This window comes from Gavia stellata, chromosome 10 (genome assembly GCF_030936135.1).
Source record: "Gavia stellata isolate bGavSte3 chromosome 10, bGavSte3.hap2, whole genome shotgun sequence".
Classification (NCBI taxonomy): domain Eukaryota; kingdom Metazoa; phylum Chordata; class Aves; order Gaviiformes; family Gaviidae; genus Gavia; species Gavia stellata.
This window is the reverse complement of record NC_082603.1, coordinates 36882666-36897584: the sequence shown is the minus strand read 5'-3', so window position 1 is coordinate 36897584 and position 14919 is coordinate 36882666. Positions and strand designations below refer to the sequence as shown.

General features: G+C 38.3%; 1 protein-coding gene across 1 annotated transcript in view; it reads right to left on the bottom strand.

Annotated features, from left to right (window-relative positions):
• Positions 1-14919, bottom strand: part of MSH4 (mutS homolog 4) — a 44216-nt gene that overhangs the window by 25652 nt on the left and 3645 nt on the right. Inside the window, exons 3-8 of the mRNA XM_059821597.1 lie at positions 9389-9552; positions 6577-6687; positions 5397-5512; positions 4603-4776; positions 2030-2202; positions 745-812 (exon numbers count right to left, since the gene is read on the bottom strand). Of these exons, the coding sequence (XP_059677580.1) occupies positions 745-812; positions 2030-2202; positions 4603-4776; positions 5397-5512; positions 6577-6687; positions 9389-9552 (806 nt within the window). The remainder of the gene's footprint in view (positions 1-744; positions 813-2029; positions 2203-4602; positions 4777-5396; positions 5513-6576; positions 6688-9388; positions 9553-14919) is intronic.

Here is a 14919-nt window from a genome sequence, read left to right as displayed (position 1 = left end):
CGACAGCCAGCTGATTATGAGCCAGCAGTGTGCCCAAGTGGCTAAGGCCAACGGCATCCTGGCCTGTATCAGAAATAGTGTGGCCAGCAGGAGTAGGGAAGTCATCGTGCCCCTGTACTCGGCGCTGGTGAGGCTGCACCTCGAATACTGTGTTCAGTTTTGGGCCCCTCACTACCAGAAGGACATTGAGGTGTTGGAGCGCGTCCAGAGAAGGGCGACGGAGCTGGTGAGGGGTCTGGAGCACAAGTCTGATGAGGAGTGGCTGAGGGAGCTGGGGTTGTTCAGTCTGGAGAAGAGGAGGCTGAGGGGAGATCTTATCGCTCTCTACAACTACCTGAAAGGGGGTTGTGGGGAGGTGGGTGTTGGTCTCTTCTGCCAAGTGACAAGTGACAGGGCAAGAGGAAATGGCCTCAAGTTGTGCCAGGGGAGGTTTAGGCTGGATATTAGGAAAAATTTCTTTACTGAGAGAGTGGTGAGACACTGGAATAAACTGCCCAGGGAAGTGGTGGAGTCACCCTCCCTGGAGGTATTCAAGGGATGTGTGGACGTCGCATTGTGGGACATGGTTTAATGGGCATAGTGGTGTTTTCTGGTTGATGGTTGGACTTGATGATCTTACAAGTCTTTTCCAACCTTAGTGATTCTGTAATTCTTATCCTATCATGCATATTTACAGATATCACATTTATATATTGCATGTTATAGCCAGATAACTGATCATCTAAGGTGTATTTTGAAACATACTGTATCCTGCTTTGGAATTTGTACCAAAACTGAAAGTAGTTGTTCTGTATCCAGGAATTTTGAGATAACTGTAAAACAAAAGTAAACAGATCAGAAATTGAACTGAAATTGTAATAAAATCTATTTTTTTTTTTAATGCACACAATTACTTAGTGATACTTATGCTGATCTTTTTCTCTCATTCTATCTTCACAAATTATTTACCAGGGGAAAAAACAGGTTAAAAAAACCTGCTATCTAAATTATTTTGTCATAACTACACTTACCATACCTAAGCATGTAGTGATTATTGTACAGGTGGATATGTATCAATTCAGCAATATTCTTTTTGTTAGATTGAATCATATTTCTCCTGTGATAAAGATTAAGATTACATGATCCAACTTCAGGTGGACTAACTCATACTCTGGTATTGTATGTTTTTTACATTTGTCTGGACCACTATGTTTTACGAAGCAACGGAAAAAAAATATGCATACACAACAAGTATTAAATCAGCAATGCCTTTATTTGTTTTTAAAGTATACATTATGTATATTTGTATACTTCCAACATAGAATCATAGAATCCTTTAGGTTGGAAAAGACCTTTAAGATCATCAAGTCCAACCACTAACCTAACACTACCGAGTCCACCACTAAACCATGTCCCTAAGCACCTCATCCACACGTTTTTTAAATACCTCCAGGGATGGGGACTCCACCACCTCCCTGGGCAGCCTCTTCCAGTGTCTGACAACCCCTTCAGCGAAGAAGCTTTTCCTAATATCCAATCTAAACCTCCCCTGGTGCAACTTGTGGCCATTTACTCTTGTCCTATCGCTTGTCACTTGGGAGAAGAGGCCGACACCCACCTCTCTACAACCCCCTTTCAGGGAGTTGTAGAGAGTGATAAGGTCTCCCCTCAGCCTCCTTGCTTCCCTAGTCCTGCTGGCCAAACTATTTCTGATACAAGCCAGGATGCCGTTGGCCTTCTTGGCCACCTGGGCAAACATAGTGCTTATCTAGCCATACAGGTAAAGAGACAAACTCAAATTCTTCAAAAATGCTATTGGCTCACTGACTTTATCAGAGAAATTCACTTTTCTTAGCAAAATACTTGAGAAAAATATTACTATCATAATAAAGATTACTTCAAAAAAATTATGTGTCCACTATATGTGTCACCTGACAAATCATTAAAAAAATACTTTTCAAACATATTGAGTCACACTGCATACTTCCATAGATTAGAAAAAATGTTTAAAAAGAAATATAATACTATGTATTAAAAAATAAACTCTTACCTGCTTGAAGACCAAAAAAGAGCTCCTCATCCTGAAGAAATTCCTGAACACAGTCCAGTCTTGTGTTAATTGTTTCGGCATCAACTAGTGGCTCCAGGATATTGGATCTAAGTCTTCGACTTCCACCTGGAGTTTTTGTGTAATTTATAACACCAAAAAGCGTGTGACCGTTCCTTTGAAAACAAAATACACGTGAAGAATACACTCACAAAAATAAACATGGTAAATGTCAAGTGACATTTTCAGGTAAGAGTATCCTACAAATTTGAGGCATGCTTTTGGGATGCTTAGCACCTCCCTATTTGCCATGTATATTATATGAACTACAGCAGTTTAGGAAGTCAGGTAATTTAATGTAATTTAATATAATATTAGCCCTCAATATATCATATTCCAACGTATAGAAATACATTTGTACTCAGTATTTTCCTCATTTTTTGTCATACTATTCCATTCCTACTGCAGTGGTGCTGTTCACACTTTTCCTCTCCATTGAACTCATTAAAAACAAACAAACTAACCCTACAAAAGGAGACAAATTATAATCTGAGATCAAATACTTATCAGAACACTTTCATTAAAATGCATTTCTGAAAATGGTTTAAAATACTTAGAAGTCCAAGAGAGAAATAAACTTTGATTTTATTTTTTTTAAAGAACTGACTTACAGTCAATACAGGAGCCAAATAACATGCTTACGGTTTATAAATACTATTTTCATGTTCATGGCTTTTACATGTTACACATCCCAGGGTCTCACACTTAAGGGTTGATTGTATCTGTTTAAAATAAACAGCCTATAATATTTACATCTAGTACATACCTGAACAGTTTTAGAAACCTGAAATCTTCAATGTTATTGTCTTGAAAGAAGGCCAGTGAAAACATTGGGGCCATATAAACACATGGATTGAAACCAGAACTTGACTAGGAAGAAATCTGATACAAGTATACAAAACAAGCAGATAGATACTACAGAAACTCCTGAAATACCATGGTATAAAAAAACAAAGCAATAGTCAAGAGAATTAAAAAAGGGGGAAATTCAAAGCCAGTTTTATTAAGGACATATTCACTGTAAGATGCAACTCATGACAACACATAAGGAGAACCCTACATTTGGAATAGTATCCACACTGCCTACCTTTAAGCAACTGAGGGCTCATTTCTCTATACAGTAAAAGCAGAGAGGCAAGTCCCTCCAGAATTAATATTGGCACAAGAACTTCATTTAGGTGTTTCTGGTGTGTGCCTGTACTATTAACTTTCACCCGTTAATATCTGATACAAAGATACCTAACCAGGCTTTATGGGCAAGACCTATGTACTGGAAATATAGCTGCGTGTGGCTTGATTCAAACTCACCACTGGGTCAGCAAAAATTCTGCAACAATAATGCTAAAAAAAGAGAACCTTAAAGCAGTTTACTGTTGCTCAGTTCCTCCTGTGACCTCCTTCCTCTCAAAACCATTTGTGGAATTAGGAGAGGCTTTCAGAAAATAGTGTTCTGAAGGTACCAATCTTAGAGCGGCTGGCTCCCGCAGTTACATATGAAGCAAAGGAGCAAACAAGAAGGAACTGGGGGCAAAGCATGACAGATGAATAGAAAGAAACTATAGTTACCTCCCACTTCTGAAGAACAGATCTAACTGTATACTCTGCAATTCGGGAAAAGGGAAAAGGGAACAGGGAACAGAAATAGCAGTGGCAGATGAGTAAGGACGACTAATCTAGTCAAAGATGTTCCTGCCCACAGCAGGGAGGCTGGAACTAGATAATCTTTAAAGGTCCCTGCCAATCCAAGCTATTCTATGATTCTACGACATCTCTCCAAGTGGAAAGCTCTTACAAACAATACTTGGAGAGTGAGGAATCTCCAGGCTCCCCTTTTTATATCAGGGTGATGTGTGGACTTCTAAACAGAGGTGGATCTCAGAACCTGGCAGGCAGCAAAGTGCAAGTTCCAAGTCTTTCTAACTGGACGCATAACAGTCTTGAGAAGGTAAGCCTTGCAGCTTCTTCTGCCTAGAAGCCAAGCAACTCCTGGTGAAAGAAGTGCTCCAAGCTTTGTTCTCATTGTGAAGAACTACCATGCAATCAAGTATCACATTGCACATGACCATCATTATAGAAATTACTTTGTTTGCCACTACTCCTTAGAGCTAAAGGAAAGTAAAACAACCTTTCAAGCCCGGAGTGTTTATCTTCTGTAAAATAATTAAAACCTAGGCATAAGCAACTTCTTGCAGCAATGTTGCCTCTTTCATTTCACAATCTGTGAAATTTTGCATCAACGTAATACATAAGTTTGAATAAAATATAGACATCAATGTAAAGATGACTATGGATCATCTCTTCCTGCAATTCACTTATAGGACTTCCTATCCTAGAAATTTTGTGCTGAATTGTAATGCATTTCTCTCTCCAAGTATTTTTTTTAAAAGCTCTGAATGGTGTATCAGTTCTGTCATACAGAAATAAATATAATGGTCAGCTCTTTGACACAAACGTCAAGGAAACTTGGTGAAATACAATGTTATAAAAGTGTAATTTGTAAACTTAGATATTCTTACCGAGAATCTCTGTTATTAATTACTAGTTCAAGATTTTGTGCCGATGATGAATCTATCATAGCTGTTTTCTCACTCCCCTGGAAACGCACTTTGAGTGATTTAGGAGCATAAACTGAATTTTGAATAAATTCAACATATTTTAGCAAAGCTGCAGCAGCTGCAAGACAGTAGTACCTTGGAAAGAAACAATCTTTAGTGAATGTTGAATAGTGCTATTTAAATACCACAAATCCAAGGGGGGCACTATAGAAATCACATTCACACTTCTGCTTCACAATTACTGGGATTGATAGCACTGAAAAAGCCTTATGTTTTAAGTACGCACTAACCCATGTATAGTGCACATATATGCATGTAAATCAAATATTCGTGAATGTTTGAATCTCTGTACACTTGACACCCCACACTATATAGCTGGTATTGTGAACATACATATCTCAGTAGCCACACATGACTTGAAATGAAGACCCAGGTCACCAAGTATCACTACTTAAAATTGTTGGTACAAGGAAAACATTTGCTGAGGCCAGAAGGAAAGGCAATCATAGCTGTTAAGTTGTATCTTTAAGGAGAGAATGAAAAGGAGAAAGTGGAAAGCTGTGAAAACTCAACGAAAAAAAGATCTGTAATGGGCTTTCTATTTAAGTTTCTAGATATACCAGAAACACTGGAGGGCAAAATAAAAGAACAGCTCTGTTATGATTTTCTAACTTTTGCAACAAGCCACAGACTTGTGTACTAATTATGTAAAAAGCTGTTAAAAACTTATCTGCTTTTTCCTTATTTAAACATACTTTGTTTGAATCTCCATGAAAATGGTGCTGAATTCAGATGCACACAATTGTTCTATGTATTCCAAACCCTTCATTTCATTGAAGTATTTTCTTTGGACAGTTGTAAAAGTCACATTCTGTGAAGATGGGGGGGAAAATCAAATAGTTTAAAAAGTTACAGAGAATTTTTCATCACACAGACTTCTCTATTTTTCTAGTGATAATGTGTTTCCAAGAAAATCCATCAACTGATTCAGCAATCTGCCTTGTATTAGTATTCATTCTAGCTTATTAGCACAAGCAAGCCACACTACTGTCACTCATATTTCCTTCTCTCTGGTAGTGAGTACATATAAAAAGGCTCATACTACTGTTTTGAGCAAATTAACATAGGCTTTTTCTTGGATATTGCTTTTCCTCTCAAGAGCTAGCTATTCCAAATTTTGAATTTAACCTGGATTTGGTTAAAATTAATGACTTTTCGGGAAGAGTTATTTTCATGCTAGCATCAATGCTCACATTCAAACTGTAGTTCTCCCTTGCCAAGGTTTAAGCCCAAGGGATCACTGTCAAACCTTCAATGGTAAATGGAGAATAAAGATATGCAGGTCAATGTAACTGAATGTGTGCAATGTGATTTATGCAAGAAAAAGAGGAGAGATGTCAGGAAGTAGAAGAGGACTTGTGAAGAAGCCATCAGCAGTGTCAACATGGAAACAATTCAAGTAGTAATTAATACAGTTTTTTAAAAGTTCTGAGGCTTTCATACTCATTAATTACACATACTAGTTAATCTAAGCCTCTTTTACCCTGCCAGCGCTCTTTTTCCTATTCTGTGATACATTAGCCCCATCTATTCATCAGGTTGAGAGAACAAAGAAGGAGTAAAGGAAAATGCTTGATTTTTTCATCTCTGAATCTTTCCTAGGTTCAGTATTGCTCAAATTACTTCAATGACACAAATTCAAAACGTTCTGCTTTAATCAGTAACATACTTGTCTCTGTAATTGTCAGGATTAGAACTAGCAGTGCTGGAGCCGCATTTAGATTATTTTTGGTAAAATTAGGCCTGAAAATCATAGAAAACACAACATCTGACTGTATTTAAGGTTTTAGAAGTTGTGGAAAACTCTCAAATCAACAATCATATAGAAGTGATCAACAAGAACTCTAAAAGATGGAATGAAATTTAAGAGCTTACCTTGAAATGTTCTGTTATCAGACTGAACAATTTTGTGCTGTTCCCTGCATCACAAGCAGTGTTTGACATTATTATTTCTAGTGGTGTTAAAATCTTGAGTTTAGTAATAACCTGAACAAAAAAATTAAAAATAATTCAATAAAAATCCATATATAATCTCAAATATTTTTGATTTACACAACAATAAACGAACAATAACGAATTACAGAATCCTTGTATTTTAAAATAGCAGTTCCAGTCTAGTAAATAAAGTCCAAATTTTCTGCTAACTTCTACACTAGTAAGTCAAATTTATCTGTATCTATAGATACAGATACATAAATATACATGAAACTAAATTAAAAAAAAAAAAAAAAAATAGAGGTATCTATCCCCTGTTATTTAAACACAGAAACATGCTTGTTGTCAAAGCAAGACAGAAATATCCAAAACCGTATTCCATGGCTATGATGGGAGAAAGACTTATTTTCAACAGATGGCAGCTTTCTGGGCTCGCAGCTGAAAAGTTAATGGTGCTCTGGAAGATGAAGAAATGCAACAGGTCTGAATATTAATAATCCCTTGTTCTAACCTCCTCTTATAACATTTATCTCAGTCTTACCTTTGTCAATATGGCTCAAAATGCGCATATTTAAACCAGCTTTGCTTTGATTATGTTATACACACCTGCTGTAGGGATTTAAAGTACATTATATGCTTTTCTATTTGTTTACTGTATAAGAAAAGACAAACACCATTATGCATTTATATTCATTTATATAATCATCCACAAATCCTCAAGGGAGAGACACGAAAAAAGAGACTATATTTTAAGCACTTATAAGTTAAGATGTGAAAGAAGTGATAGATAACAATGAAAAGGTGAACAAGCATAAAAAAATACACAAAATAATCTAAGGGTATCGGGGGGTGCGAGGGAGAGCTGTTACTGCCTGTCGTATCTGATAATCATTAGGAAGTTTTTTTCAGAGGCATCACAGTTAAAGCAAACCTTGAGGAACTTAAAGAATACAAGAAAACTTTACTGAATTAATCCATAGAATATTCAAAAATAAAAGGGTGCACAAAAAAAGAAAATACAATAAACTTGATATCAATCACTAGCAAAACACAGATAGTGACACTGTAAGAAAACAGCTGATCAGCAGATAGACAGTATTGTTAAAGGTGTTAGAGATTAAGATAAGAAACTAGGCCATGGAGTACATTTTGGAAAAAGCAGTTGTACACTAGCAGCGCTTTTTTTTTTTTTTTTTTGCCTGGATGGTCAATACAGTATCAGGTATGCCCACAAAATTGAGAACTCAGTAATCTAAATGAAAAATTAGGAAGATATGTGCACAAATAAAAATGCCATCTTTTAGAATGGTAAGGGAGGAAAATACTAAACAATCTGACCATGGCCTGACAGGTGGTTATAGAAGATGTAAACTTACCAAGTTACAAGCCTGAGTAACAGAGAAGAAAGTCCTGTTATCAGAATTTAAAGACAAGTATGAAAGGCTTAAGAGAAGTAACTGTATTTTACCATTAAATTCAAGACAAAACCACAAGTAAAAGGGTAGGGGAGGAATGTGGGCAGCTAAAATACTTCTCAGTTTAAGAAAGATAAATTTCGTGGGACCATGACACAGCTCCTAACCCTGACACAGTAGAACAAGGGAGACTCTAGACTATAAACACAGGTACTGCGTGCCAAAAAGCAAGCCTTTTACTCTTAGAAGTATCTGAAATCATTATGAAACCATTAAAATTAGTAAACAATTTCCACAAAAATAATCTGAAGTTTCCTTGCAGAATTCTAGCTTTACCATTCTTTTGATCACATGGCACTTTTTTTTTCCCCTAGGTACAAGCAAATCAATTTTTCACTTTCAAACCTTTAAGTGAATTGTTATTTAACTGGCCACATCATCATCTGAATGTCTACATTTTCTCATGCACCCACATTTTCAAGGTGCATATTTCATTTTGATTTTCAGTACTGTGTATTAAAGAAGTATTTCTGTAGCTGCCAGGTTCAATATGTACTTATGTGTGTTAAGACCAGGACAAATGATTAAAAAAAAATTACATTATACAACATACATTTTAGTAAATAGATTTGATAGCTGTTTATATTCTGAGTCATATCTGCTTATTCTCCTACCTAAATTTAGTTTTTATTTCTTTGAATATTGTCAAGATGCTACAAGCCACATTATTTTCTAGCATGCATAACTACAACAAAACCATTAAATAAGATGTTTTATTAATGCTAGTGTTGCATAAACCAGGCAGATTACTCTCCAAATTAATGTAAAGCATGCAGTGCTGGTAGGCAGAACACCTGGCTGTATACTGAGTGATTTTCATTTTGAACTAACTGAGAAGGAATATTTATGCAACTGTATAAAGCCAGCCCTACAGTCACCCTATGCTCCCTGCCCACATACACATATTTATACAGTGCTGCTCTCCGAGTTGTTTTGCCTGATGAAAAATATTTGCAAGTTCTGCTACCATGTATTGCCCAATGCTCTTCAAAACAAGGCATCTCACTCCCACATAGTTCCAACACACTATTTTTTTGCAGAAAGGCTATTTTTCTCTTGCAAAACATTCTTTCCTCTTTCTCTAAAATATGAGGCACGGTGAAGAAAGTAGTAGTCCTTTCAACATTGCACACTTTCTAGAACTTGTTACTTTCACTTTTGAGAAATTTCTTCTACAAACTAAAAATTTAGTTTCCCATTAGTCATAAGCTTTTTTAAGAAAGAATGTCACAATAATTAGCCTATAAGGGATACATCAATTAAGTATGCAACAATACCTTGGCGTAAGTTGTATTGTCTGCAAATTGTGATAATATCACCTCAGGATTTTTTAAGTCAATACTGGCCATTCCTACTTCACCTCTGGCAAGGCCTCTTCCTTCTACTACAGCTACAATAACCGATGCAACAGTATGAGCAGAGGCTGCAGATGAGGATGTAACTGTAAAACAGTTGCATATATTTAGTTACAAGCCACTACTTTACATTCACAGGATCATACTTTGACATTCCAAGTGAAACATGTGTTTACATTCCCATATCCATGGAAAGCCCTTTCAATTTACCAAACTTAGTTAAAAATTAAAAATCCTGGTTGTTGAACTCCTTACTTGCCATACCATACAGACAAGGCACACTTTCTTAAGTATCAACATCGTACTCTTACATTAAATAACTGATTGAATGCATTCATTTAAGATTGTCAGAACTAATCATATTTCTGTAGCAAGTGAAAATACAGTTTCTGAGTCACTATCTCTATACTAAACAAAAAAGATGTTTAATACATGGCAAAAGGCATGGCTATTATTAAACATTTGCCATTTAAGTTCAAAACGACGCCTAGCTATTACCACTAGTTAAAATCAGGTGTATTGCAGAGAGATACTGTAAGTTAGTATTCCCCTAAAAGCACAACTCTGATTGAGATGGCTTAGATCTTGTCAAGGTAGGGGAAACAAATGTCTTTTATATAGATATACAGATATGTTTAATCTGATTTTACGCTTAACTTACTAAACTGTTCTAAAACACATGTATCTACAGTATGCTCGAGGCCCAATAATTTGATTTTCATTTTGGTGGCTTTTTTGAAAAACATTTTTAGTGTCATAAAATTGGTTTGGCTTAAATTTGCCCAAATATCATCACAAACTCAACTGGTTTCATCTCCTTCTTTAAATGTCCCATTATCCCTCTGAGACACCCCTTGCAAAAATTAAGTGTGAAAATTAAGATTACAGCTCCTTAACACCTAATGACTTCGTTTCCGAAGACCCTAAACCTCATTTTCTTACCTAGTCTCTTTCTTTTGCCATGTAGATAAAACCACCAACCTAGCTGCTCTAGCAATTTGCCCAACATAACATAGCAAATCTACTTTGGGATTGTACTATAGACCTACAATAAGCCTGATGTTTATACCTAAACTGAACTCTATAGACCTATAATTCCTAATCTCATGTCATACAGATCCAAATAGCTAATTTAAAAAACGGGGCTATTTTGTGTTCAACTATGGTTTATTGCAGTATAGTTGACTGGAAACTAGTTTTGATGCATTCCTTCATCTCACTCCTCCCACACTACTTCATACAGTACTGAACTTTAAATAGCACCGAGCTAAGAAACAACTGTCTTCTAGCACTACTGTTTCAGTGCCTAAAACCTATGCTGTGAGCCAGTAAGAACAGTTTCAGAGATGAGGTATCATGTGCAATCAGAATTGAGGCAATAAGGAGTTGGACAAAATGAGCTGACCCTCCCACTTCTCCCCAAATTCCCTCTGCCATCACAGATCTGTGCAACAATATGTCTTAACCAATAGTAATAGAGTCCACACACACAAAATTATGCTCCACTATTCAAGAAGCACTGCTCTTAGGTGCTAAGTTACAGTACTTCCTAAACATGACATTTAACTAATGGGGTGATGGCATTTTAATTCAGTGTACTGAACTTCTTTTAATCTATGAAAGACCAAAAAAACCCCTATACAGTGCTTCTTTTAGTATCTCAGCTAATTTGTGTTTCATGTTTGCAAAATGGTGTTACATTCTTCCAAATTCTCAGAAGCTACTAATGACATTTTGTTTGGCAATCTGTGACCAAAGATTTTGAGACTGTGCTATTAAAAGGAGCAAATGTGTAACTTGCTGAGCAATACTGAAGTAATTACCACACTATGAAAAGCAGCTGCTACATACACTTTGGTATAACTTCTCAGACAAACTGGAAAAACCTTTCATGATCTCAATCTTCTTAAGTTGCAGCTGAAAGCCAAACTGAACATTACAATAGCTGAATTGAACAGATTCTTCACTTAATTCTTCTTGAATTCACTTAGATTTTCAGAAGAGATGCCATTATTAAATAACCATTAGTGTTCAAAATAAGAAAAATACTCGCATGTACAAGGCATGCCCCATTTACACTTTCAAAAACATCTAAACAGTATTGGATTTTGATAGCATAGGCATATTTACCAATCTGAAACACCAATAAACTCTACCTGCTTCGTAGTGATTATTTACATTCTTTTCCATGATTACCTTCCTTTGTTATTCACAGAATTTGCTCTCAAAAAGCAATGAAGTAAGAGTATTCTCAAAACAGAACCATCCTTCTGAGAAAGCTTAATACACCAAACCTGCCATTTTCTTCTAAATAAACTCAATTTGTACCCCAAGAATCAAAACTAATCCTACCAGGAATCTGGAAGGGCAAAATGAACTTAAGATTAAAAGGCTGTTTGAACTGCAACTGGCTACCACCTAGGCAAAATCTTTGATGCTGCACACAACCGAATCTGAACCTTCACTCATTCTACCTATATTCTGTAGGCCACAAGATGTCAGCAACAGCATTCACATAAAGTTTCATCTGAGGCCTGCCGAAAATGTAATTTTTATTCTGAATCTTCTACTCAGTACAATCCCTGGCCCATCATCATCAGCTGATCACAAGATTAACTCTTCTTTTAAAAACAACTAAAAGGTGAAGATAATAAGTATTTTAAATTAGGTATGGTAATTACACAAATTTTATTTGGAAGACAGTTAGTTTTTCAGTTTGTCACACTAAAAAAAAAAAAATAGAGTGACCAACCAGTGTTCTTCAGAATGTGATAATCTGGATACGCTGTCTTCAATACAGATCAATGAAATATTGATCAAGGAACGTCACATACAATACAGCAAACATAAACAAATACATAGAGGCACACACACAAACATAGAATCATAGAATCCTTTAGGTTGTCAAAGACCTTTAAGAACATTGAGTCCAACCGTTAACCTAACACTGCCAAGTCCACCACTAAACCATGTCCCTAAGTGCCTCATCCACATGTCTTTTAAATACCTCCAGGGATGGGGACTCCACCACATCCCTGGGCAGCCTGTTCCAATGTCTGACAACCCTTTAAATGAAGAAATTTTTCCTAATATCCAGCCTAAACCGCCCCCGGCGTAACTTGAGGTTGTTTCCTCTTGTCCTATCACTTGTCACTTGTGATGAGAGAAGAGACCAGCACCCACCTCTCTACAACCCCCTTTCAAGTAGTTGTAGAGAGTGATAAGGTCTCCCCTCAAACTCCTCTTCTCCAGGCTAAACAACACACACATAAAATCAAAGGAAACTGAAGATGTGGGTTTGTTTCATTCTTAAGTTGCATAAAGTCTAGAGAAATCTGCTCTGGGGGTTTCAACATCATAGTTACTCTGATTCCCCATTTCCTGGAGTAGTCACAAAGAAAACTGTGGATCACAACAGCTGTAGGAAATTTAACATTAACATTACTTACATTTTGCAAAACAACAATTCATTTCAGTAGGAAGTGGAGAGCCAATTTGTATTCTTACGAGGAATAGATACATTATTAAAGAATTGATTTCAAAGAAACTGCTTCAGAGAATTACCATTAAATACCTTAAAGAACACTAAAGACCGAACGGATAATAGAATCGCAGAATCATAGAATCATTTAGGTTGGCAAAGACCTTTAAGATCATCAAGTCCAACCATTAACCTAACACTACCAAGTCTGCCACTAAACCATGTCCCTAAGCGCCTCATCCACATGTCTTTTAAATACCTCCAGGGATGGGGACTCCACCACCTCCCTGGGCAGCCTCTTCCAGTGTCTGACAACCCCTTCAGTGAAGAAGCTTTTCCTAATCACAGAGTCACTAAAGTTGGAAAAGACCTGTAAGATCATCAAGTCCAACCATTAACAAAAAAAACCCAACCAAAACCCCACAAAAAACCAAACCAAACAAAAAAACCCCAAACAAACCAAAAAAACCACAAACAAAAAGCCACACCACCATGCCCATCAAGCCACGTCCCACAATGCCATGTCCAAAAGTCCCTTGCATACCTCCAGGGAGGGTGACTCCACCACCTCCCTGGGCAGCCTGTTCCAATGCTTCACCACTCTCTCAGTAAAGAAATTTTTCCTAATATCCAGTCTGAATATCCAATCCTAATATCCAATCTAAACCTCTCCTGGCGCAACTTGAGGCCATTTCCTCTTGTCCTATCACTTGTCACTTGGGAGAAGAGGCCGACACCCACCTCTCTGCAACCTCCTTTCAGGGAGTTGTAGAGAGATATAAGGTCTCCCCTCAGCCTCCTCTTCTCCAGACTGAACAACCCCAGCTCCCTCAGCCGCTCCCCATCAGACTTATGCTCCAGACCCCTCACCAGCTCCGTCGCCCTTCTCTGGACACGCTCCAGCACCTCAATGTCCTTCTGGTAGTGCGGGGCCCAACACTGAACACAGCATTCAAGGTGTGGCCTCACCAGCGCCGAGTACAGGGGCACGATCACCTCCCTACTCCTGCTGCCCACACCATTTCTGATACAGGCCAGGATGCCGTTGGCCTTCTTGGCCGCCTGGGCACACTGCCGGCTTATATTCAGCCGGTTGTCAATCAACACCCCCAGGTCCTCTTCCGCCAGGCAGCTTTCCAGCCACTCGTCCCCAAGCCTGTAGCGTTGCATGGGGTTCTTGTGACTGAAGTGTAGGACTCGGCACTTGGCCTTGTTGAACCGCACGCAATTGGCCTCGACCCATCAATCCAGCCTGTCCAAATACCTCTGCAGAGCCTTCCTACCCTCGAGCAAATCAACACTCCCACCCAACCTGCTGTCGTCTGCAAAGTTATTGAGGGTGCACTAGATCCCCTCGTCCAGATCACTGATAAATAGATTAAACAAAACTGGCCCCAGTACCGAGCCCTGGGGAACATCACTTGCGACCGGACGCCAACTGGATTTAATTCCATTCACCACAACCCTTCGGGCCCGGCCACCCAGCCAGTTTGTTACCCAGTGAAGAGCGCGCCTGTCCAAGCCATGAGCAGCCAGTTTCCCCAGGAGAATGCTGTGGGAAACGGTGTCAAAGCCTTTACTAAAGTCTAGGTAGACTATATCCTCAGCCTTTCCCTCATCCACTAAGTGGGTCACTTTGTCATAGAAGGAGACCAGGTTAGTCAGGCAGGACCTGCCTTTCATAAACCTGTTTGTCCTGTACATGCCACGTTGATGGCACTCGAGATGATCTGCTCCATAATCTTCCCTGGCACCAAGGTCAGGCTGACAGGCCTGTAGTTCCCCGGATCGTCCTTCCGGCCCTTCTTAAAGACGGGCATCCCATTTGCTAACCTCCAGTCTGCTGGGTGTCCCCCGGTTAGCCAGAACTGCTGGTAGATGATGGAAAGTGGCTTGGTGAACACTTCTGCCAGCTCCCTCAGTCCCCTCGGGTGGATCCCATCTGGTTCCATAGACTTGTGGGTGTCTAAGT